Source organism: Xenopus laevis, chromosome 3L (assembly GCF_017654675.1).
Source record: "Xenopus laevis strain J_2021 chromosome 3L, Xenopus_laevis_v10.1, whole genome shotgun sequence".
Taxonomy (NCBI): Eukaryota; Metazoa; Chordata; class Amphibia; order Anura; family Pipidae; genus Xenopus; species Xenopus laevis.
This window is the reverse complement of record NC_054375.1, coordinates 792295-817977: the sequence shown is the minus strand read 5'-3', so window position 1 is coordinate 817977 and position 25683 is coordinate 792295. Positions and strand designations below refer to the sequence as shown.

The 25683-nt window shown below is 43.6% G+C and overlaps 3 protein-coding genes across 10 annotated transcripts in view; 1 reads left to right on the top strand and 2 right to left on the bottom strand.

Moving 5' to 3' along the window:
- Positions 1-3749, bottom strand: part of LOC108710176 (ATP-binding cassette sub-family C member 9) — a 49017-nt gene extending 45268 nt beyond the window's left edge. For 6 of the 7 annotated variants that reach the window (XM_041585767.1, XM_041585771.1, XM_041585768.1 and 3 more), the window contains exon 1: positions 3611-3749. The gene's annotated coding sequence lies outside the window, so the exon portion shown is untranslated. Of the gene's footprint in view, positions 1-1854; positions 2101-3610 lie in introns of those variants that run through there. The other variant, XM_041585769.1, reaches the window with a different exon arrangement.
- Positions 3750-7670: 3921 nt separating this feature from the next.
- On the top strand, positions 7671-14512 carry cmas.L (cytidine monophosphate N-acetylneuraminic acid synthetase L homeolog). Its single transcript, XM_018251818.2, has 8 exons — positions 7671-7879; positions 8424-8566; positions 8918-9073; positions 9270-9400; positions 9520-9614; positions 10363-10531; positions 10662-10818; positions 13325-14512. The coding sequence occupies exons 1-8, from the start codon at positions 7725-7727 to the stop codon at positions 13525-13527; spliced, it is 1209 nt and encodes a 402-aa protein (XP_018107307.1). The 5' UTR covers positions 7671-7724; the 3' UTR covers positions 13528-14512.
- On the bottom strand, positions 14459-25648 carry slco1a2.L (solute carrier organic anion transporter family member 1A2 L homeolog). 2 transcript variants are annotated; one of them, NM_001089702.2, is given in 15 exon segments: positions 14459-14719; positions 14799-14916; positions 16606-16670; positions 17982-18163; positions 18249-18411; positions 18628-18823; positions 20070-20234; positions 20477-20707; positions 20783-20881; positions 21720-21866; positions 22137-22240; positions 23198-23330; positions 23681-23822; positions 24282-24413; positions 25564-25635. In NM_001089702.2, coding segments are annotated over 14 exon segments (1950 nt in total). In that variant the 5' UTR covers positions 24342-24413; positions 25564-25635; the 3' UTR covers positions 14459-14574.
- Between the last annotated feature and the right edge of the window lie 35 nt (positions 25649-25683).

Genomic DNA, 25683 nt, shown 5'->3' with positions numbered 1-25683 from the left:
TCTACTATACACCTAGCATATATCTACTGTACCCCCAGCATATATCTACTATACCCCCAGCATATATCTACTATACCCCAGCATACATCTAGTATACCCCAGCATATATCTACTATACCCCCAGTATATATCTACTATACCCCAGCATATATCTACTATACCCCAGCATATATCTACTATACCCCCAGCATATATCTGCTATACCCCCAGCATATATCTACTATACCCCCAGTATATATCTACTATACCCCCAGTATATATCTACTATACCCCAGCATATATCTACTATACCCCAGCATATATCTACTATACCCCCAGCATATATCTGCTATACCCCCAGCATATATCTACTATACCCCCAGCATATATCTACTATACCCCAGCATATATCTACTATACCCCCAGCATATATCTGCTATACCCCCAGCATATATCTACTATACCCCCAGCATATATCTACTATACCCCAGCATATATCTACTATACCCCAGCATAAATCTACTATACCCCAGCATATATCTACTATACACCCAGCATATATCTACTGTACCCCCAGCATATATCTACTATACCCCCAGCATATATCTACTATACCCCAGCATACATCTAGTATACCCCCAGCATATATCTACTATACCCCCAGTATATATCTACTATACCCCCAGCATATATCTACTATACCCCAGCATATATCTACTATACCCCCAGCATATATCTGCTATACCCCCAGCATATATCTACTATACCCCCAGTATATATCTACTATACCCCCAGTATATATCTACTATACCCCAGCATATATCTACTATACCCCCAGCATATATCCACTATACCCCAGCATATATCTACTATACCCCCAGCATATATCTGCTATACCCCCAGCATATATCTACTATACCCCCAGCATATATCTACTATACCCCAGCATATATCTACTATACCCCCAGCATATATCTGCTATACCCCCAGCATATATCTACTATACCCCAGCATATATCTACTATACCCCAGCATATATCTACTATACCCCAGCATATATCTGCTATACCCCCAGCATATATCTACTATACCCAGCATATATCTACTATACACCCAGCATATATCTACTATACCCCAGCATATATCTACTATACCCCAGCATAAATCTACTATACCCCAGCATATATCTACTATACCCCAGCATATATCTACTATACACCCAGCATATATCTACTATACCCCAGCATATATCTACTATACCCCAGCATAAATCTACTATACCCCAGCATATATCTACTATACCCCAGCATATATCTACTATACACCCATCATATATCTACTGTACCCCCAGCATATATTGTGAGTAAATGGTTTCTACAGAGAATTATTTCCCATCCATTCTATGAAACAGATCCCTCAGTCCCATGAACTCTCAGCCCTTTAAAATGGGCCCTTCTACTGATTATTTGACACTTACTGACCTCATATATCTTGGCTCACAATTACTACTACTAATAATAATAATTACTATAGGCATATACAATATTACACATAGGGGGGACACAACCATTAACACACCCACATGTAAACACACAAGACACTAATTATTCTATACTAAGTGGCATCACCCAATATGTTTTATTATATTAGTAACACCCCCCAAACCTAACTCAGTGGGGCGATTAAAAGGAAAGTAAAGCAGGTCAATGTCCCATGTGGTTAGTGGAATATTTCTGTATAAATCCCCCCCATATTGTCAGCCAGGAATATTCCCCTGGTCCCAATGGGCCACAGGTCACCAGCCCATGCCCAATAATCTGGGGGTCCTCCTGCCCCTAATAAAGTGAGAGGTTAGTAAGAGGGGAGCCCCATTACCTGCTCTACATGTAGCGGTGCTGCTGGGTGTGGGGCTCCAGGACAGGCTCAGCTTGGGGATATTTTTAGGCTGTGAGATCAGTTGTTTCTCCTATCGGGTTTCGCACTGACTGCTCCGGACTCGGGACATTCCCTGGGGGGAGAACGGGGGTTCCGACCTCCTTGTCTGAGGTCACGTGACTGACACCTGTCCCAGGGGTACAACAAGCTGGGGGGCAGCCTTCTAACCCCCTGTCCCAATTAAATAACCAACATGGAGCATGTGAGTGTGTAACTGTGTGTGTGTGAGTGTGTGAGTGTGTGAGTGTGCAACAGGGGGTGTGGCTGTGAGTCTGTGTAGGAATAAAGAGTGTGAATTTACAGTTTGACAGTGTGTGTAGGTGAATGTGTGTCAGTGAATTGCTGTTTGTGTGTGTGTATCAGTGTGACAGTGTGTGTGTATCAGTGTGACAGTGTGTGTAGGTGTGTGTGTGTGTGAGTGTGTGTATCAGTGTGACAGTGTGTGTAGGTGTGTGTGTGTGTGTGTGTATCAGTGTGACAGTGCTGGAGTAGCCCAGTGTATCAGAAAGTGTGACATCACAGTTTGTGAGTTGATGGTGAGGGAGAAGTGTAATAGTGAGTTGTACACTGTGCAAGTGTGTATTAGTTCAAGTGCACAAATCATGTGTTTATATAGCGCTGAGAGATGCCGCAGTGTTGTACAATAAATAGGTGTATCCAGTAAACATGGCAGGGGGAGCAATAGTATCTTTCTAGCAAAGTGCTTGGGCTCTCCAGCTGTGGGTGGTCACATTGGGGTACAGGGGTGCTCTTAATCAGCAAGTGTCAATCCTATGTATACACATCATAAGCAACCCTACTACACCCTACTACACCCTACTACACCGTGAGCTTTTTACTGTATTCTACACATAATAGAGAATGAAACACACAATTAAAGCTTGTGCATCTGTTCTGTGACCCAGTTTTGCTGTAAAATGTTGCAGTGCAGGAATGAGGGAACACAAGTGCAGCACACACAGGGCAACACAACATACTACAGGTCACACACATATAGATATGCTCCTATACAACTACGCACAAATATACTGAGCCAACAGAGCAGTCCAGTCACACAGAGCCTATAGGTCACACAGACAGTATGGGACACACAGAATGAATGAGACACACAGAGCCCATGGGACACTCAGAGCCTATGGGACACACAGAGCCTATGGGACACACAGAGCCTATGGGACACACAGAGTCTATGGGACACACAGAGCCTATGGGACACACAGAGCCTATGGGACACACAGAGCCTATGGGACACTCAGAGCCTATGGGACACACAGAGCCTATGGGACACTCAGAGCCTATGGGACACACAGAGCCTATGGGACACACAGAGCCTATGGGACACACAGAGCCTATGGGACACACAGAGCCTATGGGACACACAGAGCCTATGGGACACACAGAGCCTATAGGACACTCAGAGCCTATGGGACACTCAGAGCATATGGGACACTCAGAGCCTATGGGACACACAGAGCCTATGGGACACACAGAGCCTATGGGACACACAGAGCCTATGGGACACACAGCAGTACAGAGCAAAGGCAGTGAGAGGTTATATAATTCAGGAAACACAGGAATTCTTTCCAGTGATAGTAAAGTGGATACAGAGCTGGGGATCAGAGTAAATAGATGAGAGAACGTTGGTTGTGAGGCCAGTGTATAAGAGAGAAATCACCCAGTCACTGGGGAGACTTACCAGTAGGAAAGTGGGGATCAATCCATTTGGTTGTGGCTTCAATGAGCCCGAGGAGCTGCTGCAGATGCAGTGACGGAATCCTCCAGTTCAGCCAGGGAATTCAGCCGTGAGACTGATCTGCAGCAAATACAGTGTTGGGGGTTGGGATGACACTGCACATACACAGCCGGAGAATAGAGGGGAAGGACATCTCCTGTACAGACACCCAAAGTCTGCCACCCAACTGCACCCCAAACTATGTGATAGCACCCCCACAGCCTGACCCACGGGTAAACCCACACGTCTCACCAAACTGATGGATAGGGTATATATATATATATAATATACAGTAAATCAAGGGTATATATAATATAAATAAAGGGAATATATATAACATAAATAAAGGGTATATATAATATAAATAAAGGGTATATAAATAAATTTATATATATATATATATATATATATAAATATATATATATATATATATAAATATATATATATATATATATATAAAGTATATAAAGGGTGTATTTAATATAAATAAAGGGCATATATATATAATATACAGTATATAAAGGGTGTATATAACATAAATAAATGGTATATATATATATATAATATTAATAAAGAATATATATATAACATAAAGGGTATATATAATATAAATAAAGGGTATATATAATATAATTAAAGGGTATATATATATATATATATAATATACAGCGCTACGCAATATGTTGGCGCTATATAAATACTATGTATTATTATACTAACATGTTAATAAATAAATAAAGGGTAAGTCATCTGGGACACACTATAGAGGAAAGTGCTGGTGTGGGAGACAATGTTACATTATACAGTTCTGCTTTGGGGGGCAATATATGTGGAAATTGTGGGTTTGGGGGGGGGCACATATTTCAGGAGTCACACATGGGTTAAGACTGAACTTCCATCTGCCCCGCCCCCCGCCTGTGACTTTATTAACTCCTGATCCACCTCCACACTCCAGGCTTTTATAGACTAGCGCCTGCTTGCCCCGCCCCTTCAGTGACATCAGAGGTAGGCAGGCCAGACCCAGGTCTTTAAATACCACAGGTTAGCAGTTAGAGCCAGGTACAGATCAGGAGTACTTGGTTAGGGTTGGGTGTGGGTCGACTTTTCATATCTCATTCCCATCAGTCCTTCTCCCAGTGAGCTTACAATCTAAGGTCCCTATCACATTCCCACCAGTCCCTGCCCCAGTGAGTTTACAATCTAAGGTCCCTATCACATTCCCATCAGTCCCTGCCCCAGTGAGCTTACAATCTAAGGTCCCTGTCACATTCCCATCAGTCCCTGTCCCAGTGAGCTTACAATCTAAGGTCCCTATCACATTCCCATCAGTCCCTGCCCCAGTGAGCTTACAATCTAAGGTCCCTGTCACATTCCCATCAGTCCCTGTCCCAGTGAGCTTACAATCTAAGGTCCCTATCACATTCACATCAGTCCCTGCCCCAGTGAGTTTACAATCTAAGACCCCTGTCACATTCCCATCAGTTCCTCTACCAGAGAGCTTACAATCTAAGGACCCTATCACATTTCCATCAGTCCCTGCCCCAGTGAGCTTACAATCTAAGGACCCTATCACATTTCCATCAGTCCCTGCCCCAGTGAGCTTACAATCTAAGGACCCTATCACATTTCCATCAGTCCCTGCCCCAGTGAGCTTACAATCTAAGGTCCCTATCACATTTCCATCAGTCCTAGTCCCAGTGAGTTTACAATCTAAGGTCCCTATTGCATTCCGATCAGTCCCTGCCCCAGTGAGCTTACAATCGAAGGTCCCTATCACATTCACATCTGTTTCTGTTACTCATGTGACTGTCTCTACTTCCTTTGCACTGGGGAGTGTATTTTTGAAATGTGAAGCTGGTATTGGACCAGGCTCCCAGTTTTATAGCAAGTATAAGTTCCCCTTTAATAGACATTTGCTGTGGAACTCAGGGGGCAGATGTTGAGTCCATAGAGATGAAGAGGAGTTTGGGCCAGAAGATACTTTCTCAAACAGTGAGGGAGGAATATTTAGGGATAGGGAAGAGTGGGAGGACCCTATGGACCAGTTGGTTCTTCTCTGCTGTCAGACTCTGTGTTTCCAAATGATTTTCCCCCTGTTGGAAGTTGGGTCCCAAGAACATGAGCAGCAGGACGGGTGCCAAATAACCCCGAGGTGCAGCTGTTCCCAAGGAGTCATGTGATTCAGGATTGTCCCAAACGACTTCCTCAGTGTCGCTCCAGCTGCTTCTCTTCCCTTATACAACCTCCCAGTGCAGCGGCCTCCCAGCAGAGATGGTTTGTATCACTGTACATGGTCCAATAGGAAGGCAACTTGCCGTTGCTGAGTCAGTAGTCAATGGCTGCCCACGGGGTAGGGGTTTTAGGATTAATTGGGGTCCCCTTTGCCAAGAGAAGGGTTTGGGGTGAAGCTTCAGTGAGACATAGTAAAGCTTTGGGACCCTGTGTTTGTTGCTACAACTGGAACATCCACATTTATAAAGTAACAAGAAACAGTTGAAAGTGAAAAAACACCATTTAGTTCATTCCTGTGAATTTCTCACTGACACTGATAGGGGGGGGTTTCCTACAAATGGTGCAGCTGGACCGGACCAATTTCTTGTATCTTCATATTTCCCATGATCCTCTCTGCACCGTCTTGGGACTCTCAACTACAGCACAATCCCTGCAGAATGGGACAGGGTCAGAGATCTAATAGATCCACAGCGCCCCCTGATGGACACAGCTCACTATTTCTCCTCATACAAACTCTGTCTGAGTCATGGGGGGTCTCTTCTTTGACTCCCCTGATGTTGCTGGACTACAACTCCCACAATGTTTTCACCAGTGATTATTTGTTAATTAATGCTGGGAGTTATATGCTGGGAGTTGTTGTCAACTAACAAACTTAAGATGTTTAGGGTACCTTTGAATGTAAGCTCACTGGGACAGGGACTGATGGGAATGTGATAGGGACCTTAGATTGTAAACTCACTGGGGCAGGGACTAATGTGAATGTGATAGAGACCTTTGAATGTAAGCTCACTGGGACAGGGACTGATGGGAATGTGATAGGGACCTTAGATTGTAAACTCACTGGGACAGGGACTGATGGGAATGTGATAGGGACCTTAGATTGTAAACTCACTGGAACAGGGACTGATGGGAATGTCATAGGGACATTAGATTGTAAACTCACTGGGACAGGGACTGATGGGAATGTGATAGGGACCTTAGATTGTAAGCTCACTGGGACAGGGACTGATGGGAATGTGATAGGGACCTTAGATTGTAAGCTCACTGGGACAGGGACTGATGAGAATGTGATAGGGACCTTAGATTGTAAGCTCACTGGGGCAGGGACTGATGGGAATGTGATAAGGACATTAGATTGTAAGCTCACTGGGACAGGGACTGATGGGAATGTGATAGGGACCTTAGATTGTAAGCTCACTGGGGCAGGGACTGGTGGGAATGTGATAGGGACCTTAGATTGTAAGCACACTGGGACAGGGACTGATGAGAATGTGATAGGGACCTTAGATTGTAAGCTCACTGGGGCAGGGACTGATGGGAATGTGATAAGGACATTAGATTGTAAGCTCACTGGGACAGGGACTGATGGGAATGTGATAGGGACCTTAGATTGTAAGCTCACTGGGGCAGGGACTGATGGGAATGTGATAAGGACATTAGATTGTAAGCTCACTGGGACAGGGACTGATGGGAATGTGATAAGGACATTAGATTGTAAGCTCACTGGGGCAGGGACTGATGGGAATGTGATAAGGACATTAGATTGTAAGCTCAATGGGACAGGGACTGATGGGAATGTGATAGGGACCTTAGATTGTAAGCTCACTGGGACAGGACTGGTAGGAATGTGATAGGGAGATTAGATTGTAAGATCACTGGGGCAGGACTGGTAGCAATGCTGTATGATATATATAAAGTAGAATAACGTCAGAGTGAGTCTCTGCAGGAAGACCAGCCAGTCAGAGAACACGTGGAAGAGATGAGCGGAGGAGTCAGCTGACTAGAGGGGGCGGTGCCTAGTCCCGGCATGCAGTGCGCGCGCTGAGCTGGAGGGGGCGGAGACAAGATGGCTGACGGGGAGCGGAGGAGACACCTGTGTGCGCTGGTTCTGGCCCGCGGGGGGAGTAAGGGGATTCCACTGAAGAACATCAAGGACCTGGCGGGGAGGCCGCTCATTGCTTGGGTGCTGCGCGCCGCGCGGGATTGTGGGGGATTCGATAGGTAACTGTTCCCATAGCAACGGCCCGTCACTTCCTTTCCCTCAGTCTCTTCCTCTGTGTGTGTGTGTGTGTGTTGTCTAATGAGCGCTTTATTTAGCCCTCGCTGGTACTGCAGGAGCCCGGGCCCATTTGTTCTCTTCATGATCCTCTCAGGGACCCCAGCTAAGCCCCGCCCAGCTAAACCCCGCCCACTCTGTGCAGCAGTGGGAGGAGCCCCAGATATTTGCCCCTAGTGGGTTTGGTCCTGAGGGTCCCTAGTAGCTGAGGAAGGGCTCCATTATGGCTATGTATTTCCCCTTTATGTTCCCTGTATTTCCTTTATTTCCCCTGTATTTCCTCTTTATTTCCCCTGCATTTCCTCTTTATGTTCCCTGTATTTCCTTTATTTCCCCTTTATGTTCCCTGTATTTCCCCTGTATTTCCTTTATTTCCCCTTTATTTCCCCTGTATTTCCTCTTTATGTTCCCTGTATTTCCTTTATTTCCCCTTTATGTTCCCTGTATTTCCCCTGTATTTCCTTTATTTCCCCTTTATTTCCTTTACAGTGTGTGGGTCTCCACTGATAATGACGACATTGAGGAAGTGGCCCTGGAGTACGGAGCCAAGGTTCATCGCAGGAGCCCCGACGTCTCCAAAGACACCAGCTCCTCCCTAGAGACCATCCAGGAGTTCCTCAAGCACCACCCAGGTCTGTACCCCTCTATTTACTAATATTATCTGTGCCAGGGGTCCTGTACCCCTCTATTTACTAATATTGCCTGTGCTGGGGGTCCTGTACCCCTCTATTTACTAATATTATCTGTGCCGGCGGTCCTGTACCCCCTCTATTTACTAATATTGCCTGTGCTGGGGGTCCTGTACCCCTCTATTTACTAATATTATCTGTGCCAGGGGTCCTGTACCCCTCTATTTACTAATATTGCCTGTGCTGGGGGTCCTGTACCCCTCTATGTACTAATATTGCCTGTGCTGGGGGTCCTGTACCCCTCTATTTACTAATATTGCTCCAGCCTGTGCTGAGACTCTATCTCTTGTGCAGAGGTGGATATTGTGGGGAATATCCAGGCCACCTCCCCCTGTCTGCACCCCGAAACTCTCAGAAAGGTGATTGAGATGATCCGCAGGGACGGCTACGATTCAGTCTTCTCTGTAGTCCGACACCATCTCTTCCGCTGGTCCGACGTCAGTAAATCAGGTACCTGTCACTCCCGGGAGTTATACCAAACCTAGGGCCCCACGAGGCCCCCTCAGCAGTCAGAGGGTTAATAAGTGGTTATTAGAGGTGTGGGTGGGAGCTGCCTTATGGCTTGCCTGGGACCCCCTGATTTTGTATAATGAGGAGGATGATGATGATGTATCACATGACAGTGACTCAAGTGTTTCACATTTAGGAGGAGAGACCAAAGCTGAGAACTTTAACCCCAACCGTAGGCCCCGGCGTCAGGACTGGAATGGGGAACTCTATGAAAACGGCTCCTTTTATTTTGCGACAAAGGAACTAATTGCACAGGGGAAACTGCAGGTTTGTACTGAGTCTTCCTGGGACGGTGGAAATGTATCAGTCGGGCTCCTCCCTCTCTTTCTGTCTCCTCCCCTTTTCTTCCCTTTGATCTTCCCCATTTCTTCTGGGTTTTTTTCCAGGGAGGAAAAATTGCTTATTACGAAATGAAACCGGAACACAGCGTTGATATCGATATTGACCTCGACTGGCCAATCGCTGAGCAGAGAGTGAAAAGGTACCGCTGTAGCTGCAATCCCATTGGTCGGGGGCTTTGTGGTTCTTATTTATAGGAAAAGATGCCAATTAAAGGGGTTGTTCATCTTTGACATAACTGTTGATGTAGAGAGGGATATTCTAATAATAATAATTTATTATTATTTAAGGTTTTTAAATTATTTAGCTTTTTATTCAGCAGCCCTCCAGTTTGTCATGTCAGCCATCTGGTTGCTAGGGTCCAAATTCGCCTAGCAACCATGCATTGATGTGTATAAGATACAGGAATATAAATAGAATAAAAAGTAGCAATAAACATATATTTGTAGCCTTACAGAGCATTTGTTTTTAGATGGGGTCAGTGACCCCCGTTTGAAAGCTACAAAGAGTCAGAAGAAAAAGGCAGAATAACCATAAAACTCAATAAAATAATGAAAACCAATTGTTGCTTGGAATTGGCCATTATATAACATACTAAAAGTTACCTGTAAGGTGAATCACCCCCTTTAACTAGTCAGTGTCTCGGCCTGCAGTGACCACATACTTCCTCTAGGTGGCGCCGCTATATTATCTTCCCATTAACATCACTACTGGCATCTATATGATACGTGCCCAGCACTTGTTTAATAGGGGGCAATAAAGGCCCAATCAGATTCTTTGCTCAGCAGAAGGTTCTGCGAATCGGGCGAGTCCTCGTGTCTCTGCTTCCTGGTTGTGTGTTTGGCACAAGAGCTTGCGGCTTCAGGTGACTGCCATGTATTTGCCTGTAGGTATGGCTATTATGGGAAGGGGAATCCAAAGGTGGTGAAGCTCCTGGTGTGTAACCTCGATGGCTGCCTCACGGATGGGCGGGTCTACGTCAGCCGAAATCACGACTTACTCTCCTACAGTCTCAAGGACTTGGATGGAATCCAAATGTTGCAGAGAAAAGAGGTGGAGGTGAGTGATCGGTCCATAGTCAGGTATCCTATACACCTCTGTGTTCAGTGCAGCTTCCAAATGCCACTTGTAACTGGCAGAGCACTACCTCCTACTAGTCACATGTCTCATAGGGTCTCTGTGCTGACAGGTACGTTTTGTCTCAGAGAGGGACCTGGGCTCAGCACTGCTGGACACCCTCAAGCTTCCCTGTAAGGTGGAGACCAATGTGAGTGACAAGAAGCAAGTGGTGGAGCAATGGATGGAGGAGCTGGGATTATCCTGCTGGGAACAGGTCGCTTATATGGGTATGTGATCAGTGTATCCACCATCGTTGTCTTTTATTATGTGAGAAAATATTCCACATTCCGACCTAGAATTACCCAATTCCCTCTGATTTCCCTTTGATCACTATATATACATCTATAAGGGGGATATGATCACTATATATAAATATATAAGGGGATATGATCACTATATATAAATGTATAAGGGGATATGATCACTATATATAAATATATAATGGGGATATGATCACTATATATAAATATATAAGGGGATATGATCACTATATATAAATATATAAGGGGATATGATCACTATATATAAATATATAAGGGGATATGATCACTATATATAAATGTATAAGGGGATATGATCACTATATATAAATATATAAGGGGGATATGATCACTATATATAAATATATAAGGGGGATATGATCACTATATATAAATATATAAGGGGATATGATCACTATATATAAATATATAAGGGGATATGATCACTATATATAAATATATAAGGGATATGATCACTATATATAAATATATAAGGGGGGCAGTAATGAAATAGAGAAAGTACAGAGAAGAGCGACTAAGCTGATAAAGGGAATGGAAGGGATCAGTTATGGGGAAAGACAAGTTGGGATTGTTACACTGGAGAAGAGACAGTTAAGGGGATATGATCACTATATATAAATATATAAGGGGGATAGGATCACTATATATAAATATATAAGGGGATATGATCACTATATATAAATATATAAGGGGATATGATCACTATATATAAATATATAAGGGGATATGATCACTATATATAAATATATAAGGGATATGATCACTATATATAAAAATATAAGGGACAGTAATGAAATAGAGAAAGTACAGAGAAGAGCGACTAAGCTGATAAAGGGAATGGAAGGGATCAGTTATGGAGAAAGACAAGTTGGGATTGTTACACTGGAGAAGAGACAGTTAAGGGGGATATGATCACTATATATAAATATATAAGGGGATATGATCACTATATATAAATATATAAGGGGGATAGGATCACTATATATAAATATATAAGGGGGATATGATCACTATATATAAATATATAAGGGGATATGATCACTATATATAAATATATAAGGGGGATATGATCACTATATATAAATATATAAGGGATATGATCACTATATATAAATATATAAGGGGATATGATCACTATATATAAATATATAAGGGGGATAGGATCACTATATATAAATATATAAGGGGGATATGATCACTATATATAAATATATAAGGGGATATGATCACTATATATAAATATATAAGGGGGATATGATCACTATATATAAATATATAAGGGGATATGATCACTATATATAAATATATAAGGGGGATATGATCACTATATATAAATATATAAGGGGATATGATCACTATATATAAGGGATGTGATCACTATATATAAATATATAAGGGAATGTGATCACTATATATAAATATATAAGGAATATGATCACTATATATAAATATATAAGGGGGATATGATCACTATATATAAATATATAAGGGGATATGATCACTATATATAAATATATAAGGGATATGATCACTATATATAAATATATAAGGGGATGTGATCACTATATATAAATATATAAGGGGATATGATCACTATATATAAATATATAAGGGGGGGGCAGTAATGAAATAGAGAAAGTACAGAGAAGAGCGACTAAGCTGATAAAGGGAATGGAAGGGATCAGTTATGGGGAAAGGCAAGTTGGGATTGTTACACTGGAGAAGAGACAGTTAAGGGGGATATGATCACTATATATAAATATATAAGGGGATATGATCACTATATATAAATATATAAGGGGGGATAGGATCACTATATATAAATATATAAGGGGGATATGATCACTATATATAAATATATAAGGGGATATGATCACTATATATAAATATATAAGGGGGATATGATCACTATATATAAATATATAAGGGGATATGATCACTATATATAAATATATAAGGGGGATATGATCACTATATATAAATATATAAGGGGATATGATCACTATATATAAGGGGATGTGATCACTATATATAAATATATAAGGGAATGTGATCACTATATATAAATATATAAGGAATATGATCACTATATATAAATATATAAGGGGGATATGATCACTATATATAAATATATAAGGGGATATGATCACTATATATAAATATATAAGGGGATATGATCACTATATATAAATATATAAGGGGATGTGATCACTATATATAAATATATAAGGGGATATGATCACTATATATAAATATATAAGGGGGGGCAGTAATGAAATAGAGAAAGTACAGAGAAGAGCGACTAAGCTGATAAAGGGAATGGAAGGGATCAGTTATGGGGAAAGGCAAGTTGGGATTGTTACACTGGAGAAGAGACAGTTAAGGGGGATATGGGGGTATTAGAAAGTTGGAGGAGGATGATTTAGATGCTATTGATTGTGTCTCTACTCAGGGTGCAGCTATTCGGATGTGCAGTGCCTGAAGTTGGCGGGTACCAGTGGGGTCCCATATGACGCCTGTGTGGAAGCCAAAATGACCGACTGTTTGGTGTGTAAATATTCCGGGGGAGGCGGCGCAATCCAGGAATTTGCTGAATACATTGAACATTCCAAGGAGTCGAGGAAGCGGAAGTTTTATAACAACCAGGAATCATGAGCCTCGTTACCATCAGCAGATCCCAGTCCTCCCCATTGTTGGGGGTCAGAGAGTCCCTCTATATAATCACAGTTTTAAAACCATCAAAAAAAAAATGTTATTTTAATTTTACGGGTGTCAATGAGAAATCAGTGGAGGGGTGACGTGATTGGTCTTTATTATTATTTAGGGGTGTTCCTGTTTGTCAAAGACGCGCTTACCCTCTCCAGGAGACAACTATGGATTGTAGGGATGCACCGAATCCACTTTTTTGGATTCGGCCGAACCCCCGAATCCTTCGTGAAAGATTCGGCCGAATCCGAACCCTAATTTGCATATGCAAATTAGGGGTGGTAAGGGGAAAACATTTTTTACTTCCTTGTTTTCTGACAAAAAGTCATGCAATTTCCCTCCCGCCCCTAATTTGCATATGCAAATTAGGATTCGGTTCGGCTGGGCAGAAGGATTCGGCCGAATCTGAATCCTGCTGAAAAAGGCAGAATCCTGGCCAAATCCCGAACCGAATCCTGGATTCGGTGCATCCCTAATGGATTGTACTAAAGAGAATCTTGTGTTTCCATGTGGGAGCTGCCATAGTGCTGGTCTTAGACACCATTGACGTCTTGTATCCCCGAGCCTGTGATTGGCTGAAGAGCTGTTTACATGAGTCTGTTGCTTTAAGAGACCGTTTACACCTATAGATGGAGGCGGCGCCTTGTTTACATTACTGGTTCTGTATCGTTTCTATGGATATAGGAAATATTCCCTTCTCCATCAGATACAATGTACCCCTCGCCCTCTGTGTTAGATACAACTCTGGGCATAGGAACTTTCTTTTGTTGCACAATGATCTTAATTGAGGAAACCAAAGTGTTTTTATTTATTTTATTTGTATTTAAAACCGGGCTGATCGTTTGATTTGGGAAAATGATTGGATTTGTGTTGTTTTTTCTTCTTGCAGTAACTGCCGGGTTTCTGTTCTTTTAATAAAATAGTTTTATTTCAATTTGAGAAAATGTCCGTTGTGTGTGTGTTTGAGTCATTCTTTGGTATATTCGCTGCTCTCAGTCACTTCTCTTGTGTTTCTGCCCTTCCAGCGGGGGGAGGGGCGCTGTCCCGCTGAGCTTGCTCTCGTTTCAGGCTGAGGAGGATGAAAATGCAGGGGACGTAGGAAGACATCCGTATGACGCACTGGATCCCGTTGAACAGGTACCTGGGAAAATAAACCCGAGAAATGCTATGAATATCCCTCTAAATTGTCTTCCAATCAGGAAACCTGGGGTTTTTATTACCTGAATAGATCAGTGTCGTAAATACGGCAAGCCCCGGGCTCCCCGCATTCCAGAACCCCCCATTTCAGACACGTGGAATCCACTAATACTCCAAAGGAAACTAAGGAAGGGATCCCACCTGATCAGAGAGATAGAAGTCAGTCTTATAGTGTCATATACAGGCATGGGACCTGTTATCCAGAATGCTAGGGGCTTTCTGGGTAATGGGTCTTGGTTCTTCAAACCTTAAAGAAACAGTGACACCAAAATATTTAAGTGTTTTATAGTAATGAAAATATAATGCAGTGTTTCCCTGCACTGCTAAAACTGATCTGTTTGCTTCAGAAACACTACTATAGTTCATATAAACAAGCTGCTGTGGAGCAATGGCGGAAATTGAAAAACGGCTATATGGCACAGGATAACGAATGGATAACAGATAACACCATTAGACAGACAGAGCTTATCTGCTATCTGCTGTGTAACCTGAGCCTTTTCTCCTTTGAATGGCTGCCCCCATTGCTACACAGCAGCTTGTTTATATAAACTATAGTAGTACTTATCTGTTATCTACTGTGTATCCTGTGCTTGAATGGCTGCCCCCATGGCTACACAGCAGCTTGTTTATATAAACTATAGTAGTACTTATCTCTTATCTACTGTGTATCCTGTGCTTGAATGGCTGCCCCCATTGCTACACAGCAGCTTGTTTATATAAACTATAGTAGTACTTATCTGTTATCTACTGTGTATCCTGTGCTTGAATGGCTGCCCCCCATGGCTACACAGCAGCTTGTTTATATAAACTATAGTAGTACTTATCTGTTATCTACTGTGTATCCTGTGCTTGAATAGCTGCCCCCATGGCTACACAGCAGCTTGTTTATATAAACTATAGTAGTACTTATCTGTTATCTACTGTGTATTCTGTGCTTGAATGGCTGCCCCCATGGCTACACAGCAGCTTGTTTATATAAACTATAGTAGTACTTATCTGTTATCTACTGTGTATCCTGTGCTTGAATGGCTGCCCCCATGGCTACACAGCAGCTTGTTTATATAAACTATAGTAGTACTTATCTGTTATCTACTGTGTATCCTGTGCTTGAATGGCTGCCCCCATGGCTACACAGCAGCTTGTTTATATAAACTATAGTAGTACTTATCTGTTATCTACTGTGTATCCTGTGCTTGAATAGCTGCCCCCATGGCTACACAGCAGCTTGTTTATATAAACTATAGTAGTACTTATCTGTTATCTACTGTGTATTCTGTGCTTGAATGGCTGCCCCCATGGCTACACAGCAGCTTGTTTATATAAACTATAGTAGTACTTATCTGTTATCTACTGTGTATCCTGTGCTTGAATGGCTGCCCCCATGGCTACACAGCAGCTTGTTTATATAAACTATAGTAGTACTTATCTGTTATCTACTGTGTATCCTGTGCTTGAATGGCTGCCCCCATGGCTACACAGCAGCTTGTTTATAGAAACTATAGTAGTGTTTCTGAAGCAAACACAGCAGTTTTACCAGTGCAGGGCAACGCTGCATTATATTTTCATTACATTAAAACACTTTTATTTTTTTTGACGTTACTGTTCCTTTAAGTCTACTAGAAAAGCACTGAACATTGAATAAACCCAATAAGGTGGTTCTGCTTACAGTAAAGACTTTATTGTATCTTACTTTGGGTCAAGTACAAGTTACTATTTTATTATTACAGAGAAAAAATGGGTAAATTTCTGGATAATGGGTTTCCAGCTAACGAATCCCTTAGCGTATGATCTATAGGCACATATAGCCCCCCAGTACATACACAAACTTACCAACAGTCCGTGCTGCCAGTAGATGGAGGCCGAGTCCCAATGACTTTTCTTCAGGTTTCAGGCTCCTAAGATCCGACAGAGACAGTAATTCACTCGGGGAAATAATCACACTAAAGGCTCTATGACCCTGAATCATGATTCTTATTATTATTATTATTCTCATTATTATTCTTATTATTAAGGTGCAGTTTAGAAGAGGAGGAGGCAGTGAGATGAGAGGCTGCAGAACATCAGTGTAGGTGAGAGAGAATGAGGGAAATCCTGTATATGAGATATTCTATATATACTATTCTATATATACTTGTGTGACTAAGTGGCGCCGCTCTGCTGGTTCCAGTGATATCTCAGCGCTAATGTGGTGGCAGTGACTTTATTAAAGGGATCCTGTCATCGGAAAACATGTTTTTTTTTCAAAACGCATCAGTTAATAGTGCTGCTCCAGCAGAATTCTGCACTGAAATCCATTTCTCAAAAGAGCACACAGATTTTTTTATATTTAATTTTAAAATCTGACATGGGGCTAGACATTTTGTCAATTTCCCAGCTGCCCTTGGTCATGTGACTTGTGCCTGCACTTTAGGAGAGAAATGCTTTCTGGCAGGCTGCTGTTTTTCCTTCTCAATGTAACTGAATGTGTACTATTGAGTGTTGTTCTTAGATCTACCAGGCAGCTGTTATCTTGTGTTAGGGAGCTGCTATCTGGTTACCTTCCCATTGTTCTGTTGTTTGGCTGCTGGGGGGGGGGGAAAGGGAGGGGGTGATATCACTCCAACTTGCAGTACAGCAGTAAAGAGTGATTGAAGTTTATCAGAGCACAAGTCACATGACTGGGGGCAGCTGGGAAACTGACAATATGTCTAGCCCCATGTCAGATTTCAAAATTGAATATAAAAAAATCTGTTTGCTCTTTTGAGAAATGGATTTCAGCGCAGAATTCTGCTGGAGCAGCACTATTAACTGATGAGAGTATCCCTTTAAAGGGGAAGGAAACCTAGTCGGCGCAAACCCCCCCACCCGTTTGTTGCCCACCCTCCCTCCTCCCCCCTGGCCTACCCTTCCCGCTGGGCAAATGCCCCTAACTTGTTACTTACCCTTCTGCGCAGGTCCAGTCCAGGGAGTTCACAGACGATCTCCGCGTGGAAGAAGATGTCGTCGGTGAACTCCCTGGACTGGACCTGCGCAGAAGGGTAAGTAACAAGTTAGGGGCATTTGCCCAGCGGGACGGGTAGGCCAGGGGGGAGGAGGGAGGGTGGGCAACACACGGGAGGGGGGGTTTGCGCCGACTAGGTTTCCTTCCCCTTTAAGGACTAACTGCAACTGTGCAATGAACTTCACATGCGCTAACAAAGTGTAAGCCCAAATCTTGCCCCGGTTACCGGATCAGCACCATATACGCCGGCATGGCTCCGAAGGAGAAGATCAGACAGCAGATGAAAGACATGACCATGAAGTATATGAGCATGGAGTCACATGTCTCCTCCCGGGGGCACTGGCCCAGCGTGGCGCTGCCATTGGATGGGAAGGGTGAGGCCAACACACAGCTGCAGTTCTGGAAGATCTAGGGGGTTAAATATTCAAAGCAGATATGGTACCCCAAGTTTTGAGATCATTGTGATATCCCTCTTGCCGCCCCGCTGACTTACTGTGTTTTGCCCCTCCCCTACAGATGCCGTACAGCCGGCGTGACAAGCCGAAATATAGACCAGGCCGTTATCCCCGCACACCGGGTCCCACACGTCCCACGGGCAGTCGCAGGGGCTGTTGCAGCTGGACGTAAAGTTGTTCAGGTAGGAAATGTGATCAGTGCTGCAATATAATAAGTAATAATTGGATATATTCCTCCGGCCTGCAGCTCTCGGCCCAAAGCTGTCAATTAGAAGCCCAGAACTATTCTGACATCACCCCAACCAATGCCTGGACCTCCCAGTTACACCTCTATTCTAGGTCTGTATACCCTGGGGCCACAGATTCTCAAAGCAGGAATCGTGGGGGGGGGGGGGGGTGCTCCGAGCCAGACCGTACCCATCATACAACACGGTGAGATCCATCACTGGTGAATTCTTGCAGCCCATTACAAACACCGAGAAATTAATGGAAAACGTCATGATTTCAGAGATGAATCCGATCTGAGCCGCCCGATAGGTGGAAACGTTAAACCTCTTCATGTAGTATCCGCCCAGGAAGTACCCCAGGCTTATTATGGGCAGGTTGTACACGCCTACAGGAAAGAGATTTAATTTAAGCGTCACGGCAATAAATCCAGCCTATCAGCAACTGATACAGGGGGCAGCATTTTGTAGCATGAGAGGCTCCTCGGGGGCGGGGCTTGAAATACAGACCATGCTTGTGAAACTGTCCCCTTAAGAGACGACATTCCGGCTGTCATGTATCAATAGGGAGGAGCCTCAGCCCCTTCTCATTCTTTCACAAAATAAAGATAGAAGGCGCACACCCTAAAGTTAAACTACAGGGTGCTAAATCCATAGGTGACTCCCCATAAGGGTCTCCATATGAATTACAAATATAAAAATAATGGATAGCACACCCGATTTGAAAAGCAATGAATTTATTACAAAAAAGAAAAATATACAAGAAATTTAATAATAAAGTGAGCCCAACGCGTTTCAAAGCTGCCTGTTTGATTTTTTGTTTATTTTGTGCCCCTGAGGAAGACCCTTAAAGGGATCCTGTCATGGAAAAACATGTTTTTTCTTAAACGCATCAGTTAATAGTGCTGCTCCAGCAGAATTCTGCACAGAAATTAATTTCTCAAAAGAGCAAACTGATTTTTTTATATTCAATTTTGAAATCTGACATGGGGCTAGACATATTGTCAATTTCCCAGCTGCCCCTGGTCATGTGACTTGTGCCTGCACTTTAGGAGAGAAATGCTTTCTGGCAGGCTGCTGTTTTTCCTTCTCAATGTAACTGAATGTGTCTCAGTGGGACCTGGATTTTACTATTGAGTGCTGTTCTTAGATCTACCAGGCAGCTGTTATCTTGTGTTAGGGAGCTGTTATCTGGTTACCTTCCCATTGTTCTGTTGTTTGGCTGCTGGGGGGGAAAGGGAGGGGGTGATATCAGTCCAACTTGCAGTACAGCAGTAAAGAGAGACTGAAGTTTATCAGAGCACAAGTCACATGACTGGGGGCAGCTGGGAAATTGACAATATGTCTAGCCCCATGTCAGATTTCAAAATTGAATATAAAAAAACCTGTTTGCTCTTTTGAGAAATGGATTTCAGTGCAGAATTCTGCTGGTGCAGCACTAGTAACTGATTCATTTTGAAAAAAATTTTTTCCCCATGACAGTATCCCTTTAAGATCGAAACGCGTTGGGCTCACTTTATTTAATTTTTTGCACATTATTTTTGTATATTTTTCTTGTTTGCAATAAATTCATTGCCTTCTCATTCTTTCCACTCTTCTCTTTGGGACCCCTGGGCCGTCCCCCCCCTTACCTACCAATCAGAAAGATGGCCTCCGACGGGGATTTGCCGTACTGCTGCTCCACAAACTTGGGCAGGAAGGAGAAGTAGCCGGAGAATGCGTTAAACTGCAGAACCGTGACGATCATGAACAGCATGTAGATTTTATTTCGGAACAGACTTTTAATCATTCGCAGGAATTCTGCAAGAGAAAATGGCAGGGGTTTCCTAAACTGGGCCACCGGCAACCAATCTCCTTATAAATATCGATCCAATAAGGTGGGGCACCTACTCCGGATAGGAGCAACCAATGGAAAAGCTAGCTCCTCCCATTCAGGTTCTCATACCCCACCCCTATATTTCTACTTTGGCAATACCTGTATCCAGTGGCTTTGGGTAGCTGCTATGGAGGCATGAAGCAAATAGGGCAAATTGTAGACTTACCACTCAGCCCGGGGGCTTGTTCATTGCTGGTGTTTTGCCCCTTCTGTTCCTCCGTTGCCAGGGTGAGGGTCTCACTGGGTTCTGTATCCCTTTCCCCTCCCTCCCTGGGCAGAGATTTTGGCAGGAACCAAAAGAGTAGAGTGGCCAAGAAACATGCCCCTGAGCTGGCAAAAAACCCAATCCACCATGCGCCAACCCACCGGATATCTGTTTGTGCGATTGTGACGTCATCTGTGATACAAGAGACACGGAAAACGTTAATGTTCCTGCACCGAAGGTTCTGGCTTCAGAGAGTGAGAACTTTACCCAAGTTTATTGATCCAATATCCACATAGAGCTGGGCACAGAGAGCCGCCAGTAGGTACCCCAGGAGTGGCCCCACAATCGATATGGTCTGTATTATCCCTGGAAATAGGAAGAAGAGTCACAAGTAGCAGGAAATACACTCCCCCCGGTGCAAAGGAAGTAGAGACAGTCACACGAGTAGCAGGAAATACACTCCCCCGTGCAAAGGAAGTAGAGACAGTCACACGAGTACCAGGAAATACACTCCCCCGTGCAAAGGAAGTAGAGACAGTCACACGAGTACCAGGAAATACACTCCCCCGTGCAAAGGAAGTAGAGACAGTCACACGAGTACCGGGAAATACACTCCCCCACACACACCATGCAGACACAAAGAAGGTACTTGCACGAAATAATTGTCCACCCCAAATTAACTTTTCTATTTTGAAGAAAATAAATTAAACCATTGAAAAGTTAGTTACTGGGAATGAGTCAAAGTTTTTTTAGTTTAAGTTCCCCTTTAAAAGAATCATTATTAACCAATTAGAATAAATAGAGGATGTAATCAGGATAACAATAGGGAAATAATATAGTGAATAAAGTACCCCCTTTTGTAAAATATAAGGATATTATAAGTTACCGAGGAGTTTCATGACCATATAAAAGTACGAGGCCGAAGGCCGAGTGTTTTTATACAGGTCATGGAACTCCGAGGTAACTTCTAATATCCTCATATTTTACAACTGGGGGTACTTTATTTATTATAATACACACGTTTCAGTGAGTCATGTGACAGAAATGACATCAGAACTCTCCGTTTATAACTGATGACATCAGAACTCACCGTTTATAAGGATATCATTTACAGGATATTCATGGCTTTTGTGTATTATAGGAAAATAAAGCACTGAGTAACTTGGCGCTATATAAATAATTAAATGATGATGATAATAATTACCAATATAGAAGGGAGAATTTTCTTTTTTTGAGAACTCGTCCACATATGAGAGGCCCAATGGTTCTACTGGGGTCTCCCCGATTCCCTTCAGGAGATTTCCCACCAGCACAAAGATCCACATCAGGGACATGGAGCCGCCCAGACACTCTGTGGGACAGAGACAACGTCATTATTTGGCCTTTCACTTCCCGTAGGAATTTATTTCTATCTGACTGGGGCAGAACCATAATGTGCATATCTCCAGTCACTCCAGCCCCCACACGCTCCCATGGCCCAGGTTAGAGAACAAGGGTGGGCATGATAGAAATCAAGGATGTGGGACACAAACACCAGCCACTTAATTCTGAGCCACACAGAGCCCAGACCTTAATGCCAGTGGTACCCATGGCCGTCCCCTGCTGAGCTTTCATGTCCCACCTCCTGGGAGCTCCACGTTGTGTGAGAGACTCTGGTTGGCCAGACAGAGAGGGACCCGACTTGTGGAGTTGCTTGTTGTCGAGACTGTGCTCTCATATTCATATCTGGAGAAGCAGAGAGATACAAGGACAACATGAAATGTGGAGCTCAAACAGAGCGTGGCCAATGATAAAAGTATGGCTTCCAATGAACTCAATGAACTCTCTGACTATTCAGCACCTCTTCTCAGACCCCATTGACCCTCAGTGGAACAGTTACTATCCATGAGGCTTGGGTGCTGTCCAGAAAGAGCATCTCTAGACCCTGCTGAGGACATAAGGACATGTGAGGATTGGAAGAGGCTAGCTCATGGTACTGGGCAGAGCTAAATTTGTCAGTTAGTAGTTTGCTGAGAAGAAGACTTGGACAAGTTTGGTTCTGGTTGATGGGCAGTAGACTTCTCCATGACATTTAACTTGCTGGAAATTCTGATGTGTAAACCCTTCCACCAACTGGTTCTTCAAGTGCTCACTTTATTCAATTGCTTCCTGATAGGGTGCTCAGTGTGTGGAAACATAGGGTCTGACCATCTGAGGCATGTTCAAATCGAAATACAAAGTTGTACTGTACTGGCGTCCATAAGGGCAACTAAGGGGCCAGGGGCAGATCTCAGGAAAAGGCACTTGGTTAGAGATTCCATTACTATGGGTTGAGTTTCATGGACACCAGTCCAGTTCTTTCACAAGAAGAACAGGACAAAGATGTTCTTCAACATCATGATGGGCTGGGAAATGGCCTATTGGGAGGAAGAGATGCAGACTGTTCCCATTATATCTCTGAGCTCAGAGAAGTTGCCAGTGAATGAGCAAAGAGATGCCCAAAATACAGGTTGACTAATGGTGTCTCTCACGAAAGGTGAACTTGTCCTTCAACATAGAATAAACTCTGCCAGACTCGATCAAATCTTCATCTGCTGCTAAATCCGTGTTTAAAATCATGATAGATTTCCTTACCACTTGGGCAAATCATTGGCAAAATCTGCCCTATCCACGATCTGTGGGGGGGGGGAACTCACCACTCACCTCGGCATCAGCAAGTGGGGTAACGCCGCCAGACCACTCCCAAGGGACATGATCAAGCACCCCAGCCCAATTACTTTGGGTCGATGTAGTTTGGCACCGAAGTAGCTCACAAAGGCAATTACCAGCACGTTCCCTATGGGAAATGGGATTATTTTGTTAGAATAGAAATGACCAACCGCAAATAGTTCATCAGCCAGAAGAATGGTACAAATTGTCTCAAAAGAGCCCGCCTACAATAAAATACATGAAATCCTGATATATTTCAGAAGGCAGTGACCATTCCTGTGCCACACACCCTTGTAGCAGGGCCCACTACCCACGAGAAACCAGGTGACCAATCATAGTTGGATCATCCATCAGCCAATGGTTTGATCTTTCCCTTTCAATCAAGGATCTTGGTCCTACTGTACTACTGACCTGTACCTACCTGCTTTTCAGATTTCTAGAACTAAATCATTTTGGGAATGGGAGAAGTAAAAGTACCGATGGTGAAGCTGCCATTGATGATGCCGATGGTGGAGGACGGGATGTTGAACCTTCTCTCTATCTGGGTGATGATGCTTTCCGAGTAGGCATAGGCCAGGGTCTTGGCAACGTAGGCGTACGATAGAGCGAAGATAAATATCTGAAATTGGATCAAAAAGTTTCAGTAGAAACCAAATCTGGTATTTTTGTCAATTCCTTCAAATATTTCATATTCAACTTGTCCCACTTCCTGAACCCGCCACACTCATGGATCCAGTTCTGTTATGAAGGTTCTGTTTGGACCAGAAATCTGTTTAGCCAAGACTAAAGGGGGTCAGACGTGTATGGTGGCCCACCTGATCCATGTACTTTGGATATTGGATCGGTTTGGGAATGGGGCAGGTGGCAAAAGTCCATCTGTTGAAGGTCCATATCGGCCAATGCATGGGGCACCTCATATGATATAGGGAGCCTGTGCGCTGCTAACTTGGTCCCCACCCCAAGCAGCAATGGAAGGGAAGCCCGTGTCTAGGGACAGATTGTATACCAGATATATATATATATATACACAGTAAGTCCCTCTCGGCAGACTTGTTGGGCAGAGGGGAAAGTCACTTACCTTCAGTTTGGAGATGCCACGTGGCTTCTTGGCTGACCCATTCCGAGCCACTTGGCCCATTGTTCCTCTTGAGTTGCCTTACCCTAGTGTCTTGAGGTATTTCCAGCCCGGGGTATTGGCACAGACGATGACCTACCAAACAGAAAAGTGTCGGTCTGTGTATCAGGTGGGTTCCTCATACAGCCCCCCGTAGTGAACGATCAAGAAACACACAGAATAACAGCAAACGAGTCAGTGCAATAAAGCCTATCTAGCAAGTCTTCCTCTCAGTCTGGGACATCACGGTCAGGGCGAGAGATGGATTCTCAGATTCCTGTTGGAGAGATACAAGAAGTAGGAGCCCTTCCCTCACTGACCACCCCTGAGGACTCCAGCAAAGAACGTGACCAATCCCTGGATCCCGACCAAACCATTTCACACTTTTGGGTTAATTTCTAAGCAAGAGTCCAAAGGCCGGGCTAACAAAGTCATAGCACCCCCCTTCCCATCTGCTAATGTTTGTATAAGGTGGGTACTCCTAGGGTGGGGTTAGACGGGGCAGGACTAAAAAGCAAAGCAGTGTGTACCCCCCCTAGTTCCCTGTTTTTCCTTAAAAAACAGCAGTGAGGTCAGGTGAGGACATGGGACAATACGTTACCAATTCCTTCTCGTTTCTACCAGAATGTCCAGTGGGACGGGGGTTATTTAAAGGGCCCCACATCCCAGGAAAACTCAATCTCAATACCTCCAGGGGCATTTGTGTCTCCGGGGGTCACTTCTCAGTCAGTACATGGGAGATATATACAGTATATATATTTATTGCTAGAGGCTGAGCAGTAACCAGGGTATCATTCCCAGGTTGCTATGGGGGAGTCAGGGTAAGAATGCTGAGTAAAGGCAGGGGAAACAAAACTACACTCACATCTTACTAACAGGTTCAAAGGTGGCAGCATTTAGTAAATGGGATTATTCTATAAAAAAGGAGGATATTAGTGCAATGAAACCCCTATAATTGCAGTGGGTGTTTTTGATAGAATTACCATTTTTTTCCCAGCATACCCCATAATAACGGTGCCCACTGCTCTGCACCTGTATATCCCATAGTAATGCCTATTCATGGGACACTGGGTGGAGCACCTATGGGTGCAGGGCCTGGGAACGGCCCAGTAAAGGGGGGTTCAGACCCACGTTATATGGCAGGAAAGGAATCAGCGGCTAATTAATAACCAGCAATAAACAGCCCGTGCAGTGCCAATGTATGTGCCGACCCGCACTAACTCATATATTGGCCCAGTTTTGTTACCATGGAAATTCAGTGAGGCCGATATTGGTCAGATCTTCCAGAGTCCCACTGGGTCGCCGCCGATCCGACTTTTCAGAACCGCCAGTGAGAGGCACAAATTTCCGGCAGCAGATTAACTTA

Coding starts and splice junctions, on each gene's coding strand:
- slco1a2.L (XM_041585008.1), bottom strand. CDS start 24,341: ATGGGCCAAGTGGCTCGGAATGGGTCAGCCAAGAAGCCACGTGGCATC. Junction 23,823..24,281: donor GTGGCATCTCCAAACTGAAG/GTAAGTGACTTT, acceptor ATCCAATTTCAG/ATATTTATCTTCGCTCTATC. Junction 20,235..20,476: donor ACAAGCCCCCGGGCTGAGTG/GTAAGTCTACAA, acceptor TTTCTCTTGCAG/AATTCCTGCGAATGATTAAA.
- cmas.L (XM_018251818.2), top strand. CDS start 7,725: ATGGCTGACGGGGAGCGGAGGAGACACCTGTGTGCGCTGGTTCTGGCC. Junction 8,567..8,917: donor GTTCCTCAAGCACCACCCAG/GTCTGTACCCCT, acceptor TCTCTTGTGCAG/AGGTGGATATTGTGGGGAAT. Junction 10,819..13,324: donor GGAACAGGTCGCTTATATGG/GTATGTGATCAG, acceptor GTCTCTACTCAG/GGTGCAGCTATTCGGATGTG.